The 19,712-nt window shown below is 36.7% G+C and overlaps 1 protein-coding gene across 9 annotated transcripts in view; it reads right to left on the bottom strand.

Moving 5' to 3' along the window:
* The window catches only part of Lcor (ligand dependent nuclear receptor corepressor), a 122,932-nt gene that overhangs the window by 30,119 nt on the left and 73,101 nt on the right, over nt 1–19,712 (bottom strand). For 5 of the 9 annotated variants that reach the window (XM_051146549.1, XM_051146550.1, XM_051146551.1 and 2 more), the window contains 3 exons: nt 12,599–12,731; nt 5,466–5,753; nt 2,508–2,601 (listed from right to left, as the gene is read on the bottom strand). In XM_051146549.1, the coding sequence (XP_051002506.1) occupies nt 2,508–2,601; nt 5,466–5,703 (332 nt within the window). In that variant the 5' untranslated portion in view covers nt 5,704–5,753; nt 12,599–12,731. The remainder of the gene's footprint in view (nt 1–2,507; nt 2,602–5,465; nt 5,754–12,598; nt 12,732–19,712) is intronic. The other 4 variants (XM_051146545.1, XM_051146546.1, XM_051146548.1 and 1 more) reach the window with 1 other exon arrangement.

Genomic DNA, 19,712 nt, shown 5'->3' with positions numbered 1-19,712 from the left:
AAAACAAAATAAACAACAACAAAAAAAACCTAGGAAGTATTTTTTGTTTTTTTGTTTTTTTTTGGTTTGGATTTTTTTTTTTTTTTTTTTTTTTTGGGCAAAGAAAAATTAAACCTGTTGGCAGTCTCTGGTTGGGTTCACAAATTTTCGGAGAAAAAGTTTCGCGCAACTGTTTGAAAATAGCACCTTAACCATTAATTACAAAGTAATCATTAGTGTCTCCATTATCTATACAGAATTGTTTACCAATGTGACGTTACCACTAAACAAGCACAGTAATAAAAGAGTAAGCCAAATTATTTATTTTAATGCAATGCATTCACCATTCATAACAACTATCTAGAAAGCTGGCAGCATTCCCACAGTTATTTGCTCATTTATCCCACAAACAAGTTAATGTTTATCATTCAAAAATAAACAATTCCAAATGATGTTTCTTGTACTGCTTGGGAAAAACTTATATATGATAATTAGTCCCAAGGTAGGGGAAGAAGTCAAATGAAGAGGAATCAAGACTCATTGCATTGTAACTTACCACACTTCTTCATTAAAAACCTTATTGGTTGTAGGCAGAGGCATAAAATATCTTAACTCCGCAAAGTAACTTTACCCTCAAAGTTTGTTAAGTTATACTCAGAGCCAATATGATCAGAAGTATAAACAACTTGGTGGTAATCTTCTTTAAGAAAAATCCTACTCTTTAAAATGCCGTATTTTTGTTGAAATTATTTTTAAAGTCTATACTTCTAAAGTTAACACGTAAGATTTTGCTGTTGTTTGAGGTTATTATGTATATGTCAGGTGTCTTCCTTCCTTGGCCATTCTGTCCTTTTGGTTCCCCTACTATTGGGGGCAGAAATCTCTCTTACTGAACTTGGAGCTCACTGATTCCATTGGCGGGCTGACCAATGACCACCTTCTGTCTCCGCCCACTCCCTCTCCTGCTATGGGGTTTCAGACATGGTTGGTAGTCCTGCCACCGATGATGGGGATCCAAACTCAGGTCTTCATGTGTGCAAGGCAGACTCTTCAGCAATTGAGCCATCTCCCAGACCCTAATTCATAAGTTTTAATTTTTGCAATAGAGAAAGATTATTGATTTTAACACTGGCAACAGGCAAAGCATTCCCAAGAGGAATGGTTTTATCAGTGAGGCCCAAAGTGAAATTTTACAAAAATTAATGTTAAACCAACTATATTCCCCCAGGTTGCACAGAGACTATTGCCACCATTAACCAGAACACTGAATACTCAACTGAAAGACGAGCAGTACCGCTTATAAATTTATCTTTCATAAAACAAAACCAAGTAGAAACATTTCCCATCCAACTGAAACAATTCAGACCATGAATCTGGCCACCAGGTTTAAAGTTGAGTCTTAAACAGGGGATTCATTTATGTAAACTGTCCTTGGGTTTCCACTAGGCACGTTCTTACAAAGCTCAAGTGTTTCTTATATCGAAAGAGACCCAAGGAACTTGGAATCATGCTGGCTTTTATCTAGGATATAAACAATGAAACCTTGAAAAGAGCTTGTGTTAAACAGGTTAATGTTTTTAGACTGAATAGAGAGGAAGGGAGGAAAACAATGGAATTTAGGAGAAAATAAACAGGAATTTTTAGAAGCCATTGGAAGAATCTTTTAATTTAAGAATAGGGTGAAGTTAGTCCATTTAGTGCCTACTTATTCCTTTTGTGTCTAAAATCCTCCCCGTATCAACCGTCTTAAAAAGTTAAAGGCATACACTATTAACTAATTTAAATTCACCAAAGTAAATTTTCCTAGCTAGATGATGTCACAGTTTTCTAATATGGTGTCTAAATATTTATTGTCATCGCTTTATCAAAATGGTTACTAGATACATACTATGAGGGTTAGATAATTCTTACACTTTAGAATGAGTGGTCACAGAATTCACTGCGAGGTTAAGAATTATGAAACAGTATATAATGTTTGGAGCATAAAGTGGTTATTCATCTACCTACAACATTCTATTAAAAACAAAAAATACAATTACATTTTCTGAACTGCTATGCAATTAAAACTGCAGTTCAAATCAATAGCCAATAAAACCAAAAGCCAAAACAAAACAAAAATGAATACACATAACATACACCTCACTAGAGTTACCAAATGAAACACTAGCACCTCACTTTTCATTCAACATCCTGAACACAGATAATACTGTTTTGCTTCTACACACTGCCATTATTTAGCATAAGTTCCATACTCCAAAACATGGCAAAAGGCCCAAAGATATGTTCTTGTCATACTCATGAAATTTTACTACATGTACTAAACTGACAAAATTGATCTATGTTAGCCAATTTTAGACTGTACAAATACACTTCTCCTTCATTGATGACCGAGTCATTTTATAAAATGCTCACTTGTAAGTCTGCTAATCTGAAGAGTAAGTTTTTATAATACTCAGGGAAAGTAGCTGATTAGTCTTTGATGAATTATCTATATTAAAGCGTGGACAGCTATGAATGGGTTCCCTTACCCGTTCCCTTGGGTACTGGAGCAGCCGGGAGAATGGCTCAGGGAAGTGCTGCTAGCACATGGACTTTTCTTAGTAGATAAATCAAGTACGCCGTCTGTAAAACACAAAGAAATACCCGAGGATATTAAGAACTGAAGCAAATGTGAATTGGATATACTAAGAAGTAGAAAATAAGCCTATGCAACATTGTCATACTGAGGTGTTAAATTAAAAATAAAAAATTGAAGCAGGTTCTTCCCAAAGAAACATAAATTAAGTAAAGCACGTTGTATTGCTATATACGTAACATAAGCATATTTCTCAGGGCGAATAATCTTGTCAACAGGGCCAAGACAGTTAGCATACTGTAAAAGATGCTGAGATATACTGAGATATTGGAAACACCAGTTACACAGCATGGGTTCTGCACTAGAATTATTACACTTCATTTCCTAAGGCATTATTCAAATGTATGAATATATTTTTAAAACAAACATAACCAAATTCCCCAAGATCTATGTACTGTGAACTCCAAAAGTACATGAAACTTCAATGTGGAAAATTTATAATCAGGAAATTATTTTTAAATGACTTGATTATATTTCATGTATATACAAGATAATCTGAAGGATGAGTCACTTAATAGCTTTTAATCTATATATATTTGAACTATTCTTTTGATATAAGAAATACGTGTATTTGAATTAAATCTTTTAAGACCCTGAAAATTCACATTTCAATTGCTAAATTTTGTTTAGGGAAAAAAAAATTTTTTTTTTAAATTAAAGTATTTTAAAATGGTGTTCAAATTTAGAGGAAAAAAAGAAGATGAAATATAACAGCATGGAAGTGTTAACCTAAAAATGAGATGAATCACAAATTTGAGTTATTAATATGTAAAATTAAAGACATTTTTCCTCAAAGTTAACTAACTTCCTTTTATTTTTTATTTTTTTAAAGATTTACTTATTTATTATGTATACAGTATCCTGCCGGCATATGTGCGTGCATGTCAGAAGAGGGCACCAGATTTTACTATAGATGGTTGTGAGCCACCATGTGGTTGCTGGGAATTGAACTCAGGACCTTTGAAAGAGCAGCCAGTGTTCTTAATCTCTGAGCCATCTCTCCAGCCCCTAACTTCCTTTTATAGATGTAGCTACTCAACAACTTTCAAAGCTGCCATTCTACCCAGTCAAGAAGGGTAAGTCAGAGCTTCTGGTCTGACTTCTAACTGGGCAGCAGGAAGGTCTTGGGGTCTGTGCCAAAAATAAATCCTGGACAGGATCTACTAACAACTTAAATCTGATGATACTGCAACTCCCCATTTCAAGTCATTAGAAGTATGCAATTAATGCTCTAAAACTAAAAGACCTAACCTCATATAAAGTTTTGCTTTGAGAAGTCACTAAAACCTCTATAAACCTAACTACTATGTTAAAGAACCAAGAACCCTATTAAATATCTAATACCCAACAGGAGATCTAAAACGTAAATGCAGTGCTTAGAATATTTTTAACCCAACACAGTCACTATAAGCCTCCATTATTAACATTAGACACTCTATGCTGCCACTCTTTTAAAATCGGAAGCTTTTGATGCAGCGTCTAGAGCCAAGAGATTTTTAGTGAAAATGACAATTTGTGGTTAAAAAACGCCAAAAAAACAAAAAGTAAAACAATTCTCAATAAAACAGAAAAATGCCAGGTGGTGGTGGTGCAAGCCTTTAATCCCAGCCTGGTCTACAAAGTGAGTTCCAGAATAGCCAGGACTACACAGAGAAACTGTCTCAAAACAAACAAACAAACAAACAAACCAGAAAAGACACAACCTTCTAAGTATAGTAACCAGAGGTATACTGGTCAATGTGAAGAGAGGGGGCTAGTAGGGCTCCTGTATGGTCTGCTCTCAAAGAAGGTATTTTGTTTACTGTTCCCCAAACAGGGAGAAAAAGAAGAAAGCCTACTCACATACATAGTGAGTAAGTAACTAACAACAGTCTATTATAGGGAATATCTTTAGACATTACTTAAAATAAGAAAAAAGTCCTTTTTAAGAAATTAATTTAAAAATTTTCTTTCTAAATCAAGATGTATTTCTTACCAATAAATCCATACATAGTGTACCTTTTCTGCTGTTCTTAAGTTTTGAAGACATAACTAAGATCTTTTCCCTAAGGCATCAGCAATTATAATCACTCGTGGAAGTTAAAAAGTGCCTTGGTTGCAAAGATGCTGACAGCACTTTGTGAGAACACAGAGCAGCAAGGATTTAATCTACTTAAATACACTTCAGAAACGCCAAGAAATATCTGAACAAAATCCACAACCTCAATGTTTCCACTGATTTAGATCCTTAATAATACTTATTTTGGATATATCTTCAAGTTATTTCCTTAATTTAGTACATGTGTATATACTGTACTTAACAACCTCAAGTATATTCCACTTTTATTTATAATACTAATAAAATTAACAATTAACACCTAGCCTGGTACTCTTTTGAAATTACAATACAGATTTTTACTTATCTCATTTGAAGAGTGTAACTTCCATGCAAAGGATGTTTCTCAGATGCTGGTACTGGAGTACTGAGGGTAAATGAAGAAACTTTCCTTTTTATAGTTTTAAGAGTCTGATATGTTATTTTAGAAAGTGAAAATGCTCATACTGTTCTCCTGTTAACTGAAAGTTTAATAATGACTCCCTGACTTTGCTGTGTGGTGTATCCTTCATGATCACTGTGTACTGATGGATGGGTAAAGCTATAACAATGCTATCTGTACTTTTCTATCACTGGACAGTCAGAACAATTTAATAAAGACATTGTTTTTATTTTAAGAGACAAAGTCTCACTATGTTGCTAGAATCACAGTATTTTCTATTTTATTCTTGTTACTGGTGCTTTATTTCTAATCTTTTTCCTCCCCAAATTAAAGTCTTCTGATTCGGTAGAGAAGTCCATGACATCAAACCATACCTTGTTCGCTAGGTTCTGACTGAGACTTTCTGACAGTAAGGTCCAGAGGTGAGTCTTGGTCAGCCATGAGAAGTCTGCTGAGCACAGGGTTCTGAGCAGTTGCAGCCGTGGGGGAGGTGGCGACTGGAGGTGCTTTCGGCAGGCTTTGGTTCTTTGTGCTATTGGGCTGGCTGGGGTCCTGAGTAGAGCTATTTTTTGAGGTATATTCAGCAGCAAATTGTTGGATCATTCGCTGCATGATCTCACGGGCCACTAGGGGGACATTGGGGTCGGAGACCCAGGGACTGTCTGTAAACAAAGATTTATTTACTTTTAAAGTGGGACAGTAAACTAAAGAAAAGAAAAGGAAAAAAAAAAAAAAAAAAGACAGCTTTCAAGAAACATGAAACTTCACTTTAGTTTTTCTTAAAAACCTAGTATCCTAACAATCATATTCCCCATTTGCTTTATATTCTTAATTGGTAAGCATTTGAATTGTAAACATTGAAAATAAAAGGTTCATAAATATTTCTAAACATTTCACCCCTAGGTTATAAGTTAAATAAAGGGATACGAAACGGTGTCCTCTGGGTAAGAATCACTTACCTGATATGGAACTACCTATGCCTTTTCTTAGGAAATAGTTACAGTCAACATCTATAGCGGATGTTGAGCTTTCCTTCGATTTCCCCTTATGTATCTATCTCCTCACATTCTGCAAGTATGGGTTACTGAATTTATGAGTGCTTAATTTGCTTCTTGTTAATGAGTACAGGAATACAAGACATGAAAGACATTTAACTTTAGGATCCAGGACTTAATCCATGTAAAGAATGACTGCTGGGTGCTGATTTCTGATTGAGCAGCTTGAGGGAGAAATGGTGTTACCAACAAGCTGTCACCTGCTGGTGGTCTGTGAGCCATGGTTTTAGAACTCCTAGCTAGGAGTTTAAATATATCACATTTCAAAAGCTGAAGACCATGTATTTTCCATGAGCTCTTTAAGTATAACCCACCTACATTTAGAAAATAGCTATGAAAATAATGAAATAAGTGCCTAAGTAATCAAAGTTTTGACAATGTTCATTCAAAATGAACAGCACAGGAATTCACTGACTCTTAGAACTAGAAAGGATCTTCAAGTTCCGATGGGGTTAGGGTGACAGGGGAAAGGATCTGAATAAGACTGCTACCCTCACATTTCCATACTCACTCAGAGGCTGCATCTGGTGATTTCTGCATCCCTAATCTGGTGTAAAGTGTCTGTTCAATTTATTTGAGTAATAAATATAACAATCAAATCAATTACCAACTAATATCTTTAAGAGAAGAGAAATGTGACCTAAACTTGTACAAGAGATTACTGATAAAACTTGTTTATAATTCTTCCTCTGACCACCTTAATGTTCTATTGGTAAATTTAATTCCCTAAGGCCTCGCCAAGGCCTTTTCAAGAGTTCTCAAAAAACTTTAGTTTCCTTACTTGTTAAATGAGCTAGAGAAAGCAAATAAATGTTCATAATAATTTGGAAAAGTGAGGAACTTTAGAGGTTGGTTTATGAAGTTATAATCTGATTTTTAAATTACTACTAAAATATCAAAACCTCCACAATAAGAAGAAACAATCGAAACCCCAAAAGGCTCCTAACAGATCCCAAAGAACAATATCTAGTACCAAATAATGCTTATGAAATGGCATTTTTAATTCTATAGATTCAGTTTGTACAACCAACTGCAATGTTTTTTTATCATGTTTTAATAAAATTTGAGCCATATAGTGCCTTTAATATATTTTTATCCATTAAATTTCCCAGTGTGTGTGTGTCTCGCCACTGGTGGCATGCTGCCTATGGAGGTCAGAGGACAACCTGCAGGAAGTCAACTCTTTCATCATGGGAGTCCTGGGGATCCAAGTTACGTTGACAGGCTTGATGGCAAAAGCACCCTTACACCCACTGAACCATCTAGATAGCCCTTCCGACATTCATTTAACGTGTGAATAACTGCATATGTGTATGTTAAGTGTACATTAAAATAAATTAACACAAATAAATAAAAATTATACCAATGTCTGATGCCTGTAAGGTCAGAGATGGCGTAAGATCTTCTGGAAGTAGAGTTACAAGTAGTTTTACTGGCTGTACATATGCCAAAAACTGACTCCACATCATCTGCAAGAGCTCTTAACTGCTGAGCCATCTCTCCAGGCCCTAACACTGGTAATCTTATTTACTTGGGTTTTTTGGTTTGTTTGTTTGCTTGCTTGTTTGAGAAAGAGTTTCACTAGTTAGCCTTGGTTGGCCTGTAACTCACTGTGTAGACCAAGCTGGTCTGGAACTCATCGATCTGCCTACTTATACCACCCAGGATTAAAGGCATGTGCCATCACACTTGGCTTCTGAATTTTCTTGTTAATAGTTATCAATTTCACAATTAAGACCTATTTCCCCTATATAACATATAATCTCCATATGGAAGAATACATAAAACCTCAATATATTAGCAGTAGGTTTTAATTCATGGAAAGCAGGAGAATATTTAATAAAGAGAAAAATTTCCAAATCCATGGTATCACATAGTAGTTCATAGGATTTCTATGTTAATTAATAACTACTAAAGAGCTTTGTGATGAGTAAAAGATTTTACAATAAGAACTATTAAGTTCTACCTGTGTGTGTGCGCGCGCGTGCACGCGTGCACATGTGTGTGTGTTTTTGAGTCAGGGTTTCTCTGTATAGCCCTGGCTACCCTGGACTCACTTTGTAGACCAGACTGGCCTTCAATTCAGAGATCCGCCTGCCTCTGCCTCTGCCTCTGCACCACCATACCAAGCTCTACCTTGGGTGTTTAAAAGCCAGTATTAGATCTTGTCCCTATATTGAATGAACACCACAATCATGAGACAAAATATCCAATGTGTATGACTAACATTGCTACCATTTAAAGTTCTCTATCTTCTAAGCGTTTCTTAAATGCATTCATTCTTTGATTTGCTTAAAATATTCTGTAATTATGGTCATGCCCAGGGAAACATTCACAAATGGGTCAAGTAAAAGAAATTATTATTAGATACAGTGGGGAGAAAACATATAGGAAAAAAAAAACATGCAACTGTCACTGCACAACACAGCACAGCACGATGTGGTGGCACATCTTTTATCCCAACGAATCAACCAACGCCCCTGTTACAGCACAGACAGTAACATTTCAAAATGCAAATACTATTTTCAAAAACATGGTGGGGCTCACATTTAATCCTAATACTCAGGGAGGCAGAGGCAAGGGGGATCTCTGCTGAGTTTGAGGCCAGACTGGTCTACAAGGGGAGTCCAGGACAGCCAAGGCTACACAAAGAAACCTTGTCTTGAGGCACACCCACCCACCCTCCCACCGCCAAAAGATAAATATTAAATAAATCTTTCTTTGAGAGAGGGTCCTCCCTCTACACACAGTGTGTGTGTGTGTGTGTGTGTGTGTGAGAGAGAGAGAGAGAGAGAGAGAGAGAGAGAGAGAGAGAGAGAGAGAGAGAGAGAGAGAGTGTGTGTGTGTGTGTGTGTGTGTGTGTGTGTGTCCGTCCGTCCTGGCTGGCTTGAAGCTCTCTATGTAGCCCAGTCTGGCCTTGAACTCGGAGAGATTCATTTGCCTTTGCCTCCTCCCCAATGCTGAGATTACCACATGTGGCAGAATTATCAAAGCTTCTAATACAGGTAACAAAGCAGCTGAAGAGAATGTGACTGTGGTTATTGTGATAGGTCTAGTGCTTTTCTTAGAATTTGTTCTGTAGGCCCTATCAAAAAAGCCCACTTTTATTGCCACATCTACTACTACTTAGCTGTACAAAACTCCTACATAACTACTTAAAATTTATAACCTTTGGACAAACTAAATCCAAGTACCAATATTAAAGGCTAAGTATGCCAAACATGAAAATCTGAAGCACAAAAGGGCTCTGAAATTCCAATCTATCAAGTGTTGACATAAGACTAAAAAATGTTTGAATCTGAGGTTTTCAGATTAGGGCTCTCAACCGGTAAAGTCCACACAAAGACTCCAAAATGTGAAACTTAAAACACTTTCACACTCTTTATCATTTAGAATCGAGAAAGTTAACTTGCATCATTATATAAACTACTCTCTTCAGGGAAGAAAAAAAAAAAATCAACAGCCATCTCCCAAGACAACGCCCGTTTTCCCATTATAGCATGCAAATGTGCAGCTGAGATATTTTCACAAAGATTAATAAAATATCTATAAAGTAACAATACTAAGATCTGAAACGAAGAAAACTTCCAATTCCAAAGTAACAACTCCTTTTTCTAATAAGCACCTCACACCAACATACAGCCAATATATAAAGTCGAGTGCAAACTCCATCTCTTGAAATTCTGCAACCAATTCTAAGGTAAGAATTCTTACTGTAAACATTATGAACCCAACAGTTTATTAGAACTTTGACAGAAGTTATTCTTCTAGGGCAAAGACACAGAACTCAAACTAAATAGGGCAGAATGTCACTCAAGTAATCTGTCGTGGTTAACTGTCAACGATCCCTTACCAAGGATAGGCAGGAAGTGTACATGGGAGACGAAGGCTTCCCATAGTTAGTTTAAAACCTTGCTAATGCAATGTACGGACTCATGTATATTCTAGTGGGGGAATCATAAACATGTTTGCATAATAATAGCTCATACCTTAAATGTGAATGTCCCCACCATTTTTTGAGACAGGGTCTCACTATGTAACCCTGACTGCAATGGAACTCATTATGCAGAAAAGAGTGGCAGGAACTCTGAGACTGGCCTGTTAAGACTAAAGAAGTGTAATACCATACCTGGGAGTGTGAATTCCTTTATTAAAACCAAATATTCATAAAACTCATAAAATTACCTTTTAATAAACATAATTTTGCACCTTGGGGCACTTAATCTGATAAAGTGTGCTTAAAAGACTCATTTGGAAGATTTAGGTGCCAATGAATATTAACAGGAAAGTGGTGGCATATTTAAAAACTTGATTGCCTAGGAATCTAATGGAAGAAACAAAAATATGTATTTTCCTTCAAACAACAAACCTGGTTAAAGACTATCCTCAGCTTATAGGCCACACTGAGCAGAACAGCTGCATCCAACAATAACCAAACATTAGAATCTCACTTCCCTCTGGTGCAGTCAACTTTGAAAGGGAGCAAGGGCATCTCTGGAGGAGTAAGTAGTATAAAGTAGCACTGGACATGTGAGTGCACAAAAGGAGATGGGCTCTGTGTCTGCTGAGGGTTAAATGTACCCAAGATAATCAGCAGTACAAAGAACTCCTATTTCCCTGTCAGAGCTTGCTGGCCTAAAACTCGAGAATCTCCCATCCCAGCTTCCGACCTGCACGGGTCACAAGTGTGCACTACTATGTCTACCTTTGTAGAAAATATTTTAGAAATGTATAATTATCTTTATCTTAGCAATAGAGGGAATGTGTAATTAAGAAACAGAAGTTCATTCAGGAAGAATTTATTAACATAGGGCACACAACTTTAATCTTAGTTATTTGGGAGGCAGAGGCAGGATGATCTTCTGTAAATCTGTTAGCCAATGATATACAATAAGATCCTATCTCAAAGGGGAAAAATTTTTTATAACTCTTCACTAATTAAAACAAGATAATAAAAAAGTTATGTGAATAAAGGAAAGAATTGATGCTCGGTGTAGTGAGGCAGAGGCGGGCAGACTTCTATGAATTCTAGAACAGTCAGAGCTGCATAATGAGACTCTGCATGTGGGGTTAGGGGTAGGGATGATGACAATGACAACAATAGAGGGAGGGAGGGAGGGAGGGTAGGAGAGATAGAGGGAGGGAGGGAAGGAGTCAGAAAGATGGCTAAGTAGTTAAGAGTATTTGTTCTTGCAGGGGACTGGGATTTTCCAGCACCCACATGGTAACTCACAAGTGTCTGTAACTTCATTCCCAAGGTATCCAATACCTTCTGCTAACCTTCAAGAGCACCAAGCACATGTGGCATGCATGCGTGCACACACACACACACACACACACACACACACACACAGTCACATGTGAAATAAAATGAAAACAGGAGAATTGTCTCTAAGAATCCCTAAGCCTCAAAACTGATACGTCTCTTTGACATTGCAACATAACATCATGGTTATCAACTGCAGTCATTTTTAAAATATCATTATGTCCTAACTATGTTTACAATTTTGTATTAGGCTATATTCATAGCTATCCTCTGCTGCATGTGGCTTGAGAGCCACAGGTTGGATAAGACTACTAGAGAGATTTTTCTGCTTTTCAAAACCAATATAAAACAAGCTTCCTTGAGGAAAAAGATGTGCTGGGAAACCTAGAGAAGGCTATTTAAAAAAAAGAAAAGAAAAATCAGTGAAATGAGATTATGTCAGTGGGGCTAGAGCAATGGCTCTGAGATTAGAAGTACTTGTTGCTTTCAGAGAGGATCCAGATTCAGTTCCCAATATCCCTGTAATGGCTCACAACTTAACTCCAGTTAGAGGGGATCTGATGCCTTCTTCTGACCAACATGCACACACATGTTGCACATACATACACACAGGCAAAATACTCACACGTATACAATAAAAATAAATATATTTTATTTTTGTTTTTTGGTTTTTCGAGACAGGGTTTCTCTGTGTGGCCTTGGCTGTCCTGGACTTGCTTTGTAGACCAGGCTGGCCTCAAACTCACAGAGATTCGCCTGCCTCTGCCTCCCGAGTGCTGGGATTAAAGGCATGCACCACTACCGCCCAGCTAAAAATAAATATATTTTAAAAGACACCAATGCTTATAAACATAACTGTAAGATTCAACTTCATTTTCACTTCAAATGAAATTTCAGGTCAAAATTTCAACTTACATAGCTGGTTTTATAGTTAAGGATTTAAATAGAGCATTTATTTTTCTAAAACTTGTCTAACAAACTGCAGTTACACAATAAATTTCTGAACTATTTAACTAAAACTCACTGCCACTTCAAAATTAAAAAGGGCAATGAGTTGTTTTGATATTATTCTAAGTTGAATGTGATAAAAGAATAAAGAATTATTTTAAGAGTAACTTAAAATGGCATGAAATTAAGGAAATTAGTAAGACAAGCAGACACTGTGTCATTTGCCACCGAAACCAACCTTTTCTATAAAAGACTGCATTGAGGAACTCTTCTGCTTGTCTCTGGAGTCGGGTGACTTTTGCGTGCTCTTGTTTAAGCAAAGCTTCTTGCCCAGCTCCGGAAGCTGGCTCATCCAGACCGACTAATTGTCCCTGCAAAAATAGTGTGTGAAATGTTTGTACAAAAGTCTCTCCCCATTCAAAAATCCAAAGTACAGATGCATAAAGGCAAGTGCTATTAGCCAATAACACAAACAAGTATAACACAATTAAAATATTTAAAAATTTTAAATCTGTTTAAATACATAAAACTTAAATTCTTTTCTAGATAACTGTATTGTAATGGTAGCTCTCAGATCTTTACTGGATTGTTAAATGTAAAATGAAACTACACACTTTCTGTTCAGTATTTTAAATTATAGTATGTATGTAGATGGGGATTAAAAAGTTTCAAAATGCTGCAACTGACTTATCCCAGAGGCTCCCAACATTATTTCCAGGCTGCAGGAACACTGCAGTAAGCTGGTAGTGCTCTGCACTTATTTCTACCCTTGCCTCTCACAAGTAAACAGGAGACCAGAACAATGATGGTGACCACAGAAAGTAAGACAGAGAATGCACAATATGCCTTTTTAAAGCATCCTTTAAGTCTTGCGCTCCTATTTCTTCCACATCATTGTAGTATATAAATCCATACATTTACTTTCACCACAAACTACTTATAAAAGCTTTCTAACAAGTGAATCACACTTTGTACAATAAAATGTACATAAGAATTGAGAGCACATTAAAATCCACAAATTTCAAAGATTTAAATAAAAGACACCCACTAATATTTGAACCACCTTCTATTGATTTTCCCATTATAATTATCATCGTTCTTATTTGTTTCACATTTATACAATTTCATCAGGATATAATTCAATGATACAACTCATCCATCTAATGTAAAACCCTATAATAGATTTGATTCACATCTATAAATTGCCACTATCACAATGTGAATATTTGTATGCCTTTAACAGTCAACCTCCATCCTCCAGCTTGCACCTGGCCCTAAGAAGCCAGTTAACTTTATTTACCTCTGAAAATATGCCTACTGTGGCCATTTCATCTAAATGAAGCCTTTTTTTTTTTTTTTTTGAGAGGGGGTGACATTTTCTCCTAGAATAGAGTTTCAAGGTTTATCTGTATCATAGCTGGTGTCAGTATCTACTTTTCCTGAAAAATGAACACTCCGTTTTATGGCTACACCACATTTTATCCATTCAACAGCTGACAACTATTGGGCAGGTCTACTTCTCCACTGTCACATGAGTAATGAGAGTATTAAGTGCGCAAGTTTTTGCGTGGATGTCTATTTTCATTTTCTTAGCTACACAGTTAAGAGGTAATTTGGAAGTCATATGTTAACTACATTTAGTACTTAAGTGTCAAAGTAGTTGTACTTATATTCACAATGAAAATGTATAGAGTGGGCTGGAGAGATGAATCAGCAGTTAAGAACACTGGCTGTTCTTCCAGAGGTCCCGAGTTCAATTTCCAGCACCTACATGGTGGCTCACAATCACCTATAATAGACCTGATGTCCTCTTCTGTCAGGTAGACATACATGCAAATGGAGAACTCATATATATAAATAAATAAATCCTTTAAAAAAAGAAAATGTATAAAGTTTCTATGTTCTCCCATGAACTTAGATAGTCATGAGTATTTTTTTTTTTTTTTTAATTATCCATCCTAAGAAAAGAGTGCTATGTGTGCCATGCATTTTGTGGTGGTCAGAATAAGTTTGGCCGCCACAGACTCATGTTTCAGAATGCTTGGCCCACAGGGAGTGACACTATTAAGAAGTATACCTTTGCTGGAGTAAGTGTGGTCTTGTTGGATAAAGTGTGTCATTGTTGGGGTGGGATTTGGGGGTCTCCTATGTTCAAGCTCCATCCAGTACAGAAGAGCATCTTCTTTTGGCTGCCTGTAAAATACAGTGTCTTCCTGGCTGCCTTCAGACCACGATGCAGAACTCTGTCTGGGCTGCTCTAGCACCGTGTCTGTCTGCACTCTGCCAGGCTTCCTCCCATGATGATAACGACTAAGCCTCTGAAAGTGTAAGCCAGTCTCAATAAATATTTGTTTTTATAAGGGTTGCCTTAGTCATGAGTGCCTCTTCACAGGAACAGAAACCCTAAGACACTTTGGTTTAGGTTAATACATTCTTGATGTCAAGCCTTTTCTGTGCTCTTTGGTCATCTCATACTTCTTTGAAGATGCAGAGAATCTGCTCACTTTTAAATTAGACTGTTATTATTAAGAGTTTTAAAAAATATATTCTGTTTATTATTATGTATATAAAGTGTTTTCTCTCCAGTCTGTGAGTTTCCTCAATATTTCATTAATGCTACTGTTAGCAGCACTTAAGTATTTGTGTGCATATATGCATCTATGTTTTAGTAGTACAGAGGATCTAGCACAGGGATCATGAACACGCCAAGCAAATGCTCTATCACTCAGCTACATGTCCAGCTCTCCTTTTCTTCCTTTTTAAAAAGGTGGGTACATGTGTATATGTGTACACAGGGAAACCAGAAGAGGATGTCAGATTCCCTGGGGTAATTACTAGGAATGGAAGTAGTACACAAACATGGAGGTGAAACACTGATACATACATATAAAGACATCAAAAACACAACTTAAAACATTAAGTTTTACTTCTGCTTCCCCGTCCCATATTTAGATGGTATTGTTTTTGTCAAAGTACACTAGTTAGAACATCCTAAAATGAAGTTCAACAGGAAAGTATTGAGCACAGGTATTGCTGAGCTTTCTTCATCTTAGGAAGAAGCTGTTCTCAGTCTTTTGATATTAAGTATGATGGTGCTTTTGTGGCAAGTTGTTAAAAAATTCCTTTTATTTCTGGCTTTTAAAATAAAAAAAAAGTGTTTTGGTTACATATTTAGTTATCTACTGAGACAAATGCACGACTTTTGCCATTTATTTTAGTAACACATTATATTCCATGAATTGATCTTGGGTTATTAAACCAACTTTCCAGCCCTGAGGTACATCTTATTAGGTCATGACATATTTGAGCTTTTATATGCTGTTAGATGCTGAGGACCTTTCACATTGGTATCCCTAACTGATGGTGTTCTGTAGTCTTCAGTGATGATTCTGCCTGGTTTGGTATGGATAATAGCACACTTCTAACAAGAACGTCTTCTCTCTCGTAACTTGGAAAAGTTAGTTAAGAACTAGTATTAAGCTGATGCACTAGTATTAAGGTGGCACATGGCTTTAATTCCGGGAGGCAGAGGCAGGTGGATTTCTGTGAGTTCAAGGCCAGCCTAGTCTACAAAGTGATTCCAGGACAGCCAGGACTACACAAAGAAACCCTATTTCAAAAAACAAAACAAGAGGGCCATGACATTAATCCCAGCACTCAGGAGGCAGAGGCAGGAGGATCTCTCTGAGTCTGAGGCCAGCCTGGTCTACAAAGAGAGTTCCAGGACAATCAGAATGATTATACAAAGAAATCCTGTCTCAGAAAACCAAAAAACACAAAAACAAATAAGAATTATTATTAATACTTTAAATATCTGGCAAAACAGAAGCCATGTTTTCCTTTAAGAATTGTTGTTCTGTTTTCTTTGTTTTAGGATTTTGTCTGTATGAGTGTATGCCAACATGCATGCATGTTCCTAGTGCCCACGAAACTTAAAAAGCATCACATCTTTTGGCTCTGGAGTTGCAGGTTATGAACTACTATGTGAGTGCTGGGAACCAAATCTGAGCATTCTGAGAGAACAACCAGTGTTCTCAACTGCTGTGCCATTTTTCCAGCCCCCAACTGCAGCTGTGTTTGCTTTTTTTTTTTTTTTAATTGCCAATTCAATCTCTTCCTCTGTTCCAGATTGAACTCATTTCCTAGGGTCGCTTTAATATATCACCATAAGGTTCAAACAGTAGAGGTTTAGTCTCACAGTCCTGGAGTCCACATGTCCAAAACCATAGTGTTTGCAGAGTTCTTTCTTTCTGAAGGCTCTACAAGTCCTTTCATACTTGCTTCTACCTTCTGCCTGCTGACAATCCTTAGCATTCCTAGGTTTATGGTGACATAACCAAACCTCCACTTCTATCTTTATGTGTTCCTTTCCCTCTGTATATTTGTCTGTCTCTCCAAGGCTCTAACCTTACTTATAAAGTCACCAAACCATTGAATTCAGGGACCACATCAATCCAGCATCACCTCACTTTAACTTGACTATATTAAGACTCCAAAGATCTAATTTCCAAATAATGTCACACTCGTAAGTACTTTCAGTTTACTATCCTTTTTAACATAACTTTTGGGGAACATAATTCAACTTACAATACAGATCTACTCAATAAATCAATTTTTCGTAGCTTATGCCTTTCCAGAAATCTACCCCATCAAGTTATTCAATTTTTTAAAATATAAATTATTCAGAGTATTTTTCCACACGAGCTCTTTTACTGCCATAAGATTGGAGATAATTCCCCCATTATCATTCATGATTAGTTCAGTCCAGTTTTCTTTCTTTCTTTCTTTCTTTCTTTCTTTCTTTCTTTCTTTCTTTCTTTCTTTCTTTCTTTCTTCTGTTTTGTTTTGTTTTTGAGACAGGGCTTGGCTGTCCTAGACTCGCTTCGTAGACCAGGCTGTCCTCGAACTCACAGTGATCCACCTGCCTCTGCCTCCTGAGCGCTCGGGTTCAAGGCGTGTGCCACCACACCCAGCGCAGTCCAGTTTTCTTTAATTAGCAGTTTATCAATCTTGCTAATGTTTTCAAAGAACCAGTTTTAAATTTTGCTGTTTTTCAAAAATATTTTTTATTTTACGTGTTTTGTCTGTATGTCTTGTGCACTTCATGCGTGTAGTGCCCACAGAAGCCAAAAGGTGACACTGGGTCTCTTGGAACTTGAGTTAACACAGTGGGTCCTCTGGAAAAACAGCCAGTGATCTTAACTACTGAGCCATTTTTCCAGCCCCCTGGGTTTTGTTTGTTTGTTCTTAATCCTTTTCTATACTATTTATGTGTATGCTAATCTTATTTTCCTGTTTGCTTTAGATTTTTTTTTTTTAAAGTTTCTTAAGGTTGGTGGTAAGGATAGTGGTTTGAGATTTTTCTTTTTTAGGTAGATATTTGAAACTATAAATTATTGTATCTATACTGATAATTAGATTATCAGCTTTTGATATGCCTTATTTTAGTTCATCAAACTAGTCTATAATTTCTTCTGGGATTTGTTCTTGTATCCACTAACAAAAATGTTTAATTTTAATGCTTGTGAATTCACTGTATTTCCTGTTACAGGTTTCTAATTTATGGACCTGTGGCATAGCTCAATTAAGAATGCTTGCATAGCATGCGTGTTGGTACACTCTGCATTTGATCCTCAGAGCTGCAGGGGAAAATCTGCCTTATGTACTAACACATGGTCTATCCTAGAGAATGTTCCACATGTACCTAGTAAGAATGAGCAATGGCCTCATATAGTTATGTTGTCTGGGTTTAAGTGACTCATAATGTTCATAATTTCATAGTTTTCCCCATGTATGAAGCAGGGTTCAATATTTGCTCAGGTTCAACTTGCACACAAGATTCTCCTTTCACCTCCAAAGTGCTGAAATTGCCAAGAGTAAATATCTCATCGAATTGGTAAGTAGGTTCTGATACCATTTCTTAGATGACAATGTTATAACCTCTCAGTGTCTCTTCCAGTCTGTTCTTCTCTAAACTACAAGATGATCTGCCTATATTTATGCCACACACCAAGCTGTCACCCCCCAGTGACTGCTGGTTAATTATTCTACTGTTTTTGACATACACTGGAACATATATTGCTAAGTCTGTTGCAACAAAAATGAGGTCCTTTCACAGGGTAAACTGTCACTAATATGTGAAACGTGGATTTCAGGACGGCTTTTCTTTGACTGTTTCTTTTTTTCTGCTAATGTTAACTTTTTTGTTGTTTGTTTGGTTTGACATTTTGAGACAGGATTTCTCTATGTCATGGAACTCACTTTGCAGAACAGGCTATCCTTGAACTCAGAGACCTTCCTGCCTCTGTCTCTTAAATGTTGGGATTAAAGTCATGTGCCACCACCATCCAGCCTATTGTTAACTTTTTAACACATGTTATTTCAATTGTTACTAAAAAGAAGCTAACCAGCCCCCTTTGAATTGTTCAAAAAGATCTTGTTTTTTAATAATCCCTTTAGGAACTTTCAAATTCTATTCTAATTTGTCAGCCTGGAAAGAGTGGAAAGAGTTCTCTGTTCCTAAGGGCTATCTTCTATGCCAGAGGAACAATAATGCTTCTGTGTAAGAGCTGGGAACTGAGGAATGTTACATGATTATCTTAAAATTAGTTTCAGGGGCTGGGGAGAGGTTTCATCAGTAAAATGACTGTCATGCAAGCACAAGGATCTTAGTTTGGATCCTTAGCACCCAGGAAAGAAGTCAAACAGGTATGACCCACAATATCAGCACTGGAGAAGTAGAGACATATGGATCCCTAGAGCTCGCTGGCAGACTGTCCAGCCCAACAGAATGGTGAACTCCAGTTTCAGTGAGAGACTGTCTCCAAAAATTAAGGTAGTCAAGTCTGAAAAATACACTTCTATTAATACCTATGTACTCTACCCACATGTGAATGAACACACTTCCAAATTTAAGTGCACACATATACATGTGCAAATGACTTTTTCAGTTAGTTGTTTCATTTGCTTTTATCCCAAACAAAAACTGAAGATTAAAAAAATAAAACAAAATCATACATTTTGTTTTATTTTCTGGTTTAGTCATACATTTTATCAACTGCTCCTAGACATCTTGTCTAAAAATGTATAGCAAGCCAGGTATGGATATGCCTTTAATCCTAGCACGCAGAAGGCAGAAACAAGCTAATCTCCACGTTTTAGGGAGAAAAAACTCACTTTTTTACAGCAATGGTGCATCAATAAAACATTACTTAGAGAGGTTGCAAGGGCAGATAAGGAGGGACAGGGAGATGAGTAGGATTGGGGTGCACGATGTGAAACTCACAAAGACTCAATAAAAAAGTTTTTAGAAGAGTTTATATACCCTTGCTATATATACATATACAAAATAC

Source organism: Acomys russatus, chromosome 5 (assembly GCF_903995435.1).
Source record: "Acomys russatus chromosome 5, mAcoRus1.1, whole genome shotgun sequence".
NCBI lineage: Eukaryota > Metazoa > Chordata > Mammalia > Rodentia > Muridae > Acomys > Acomys russatus.
The sequence above is the reverse complement of the archived record's forward strand: the minus strand, read 5'-3'. Positions and strand labels throughout refer to the sequence as shown.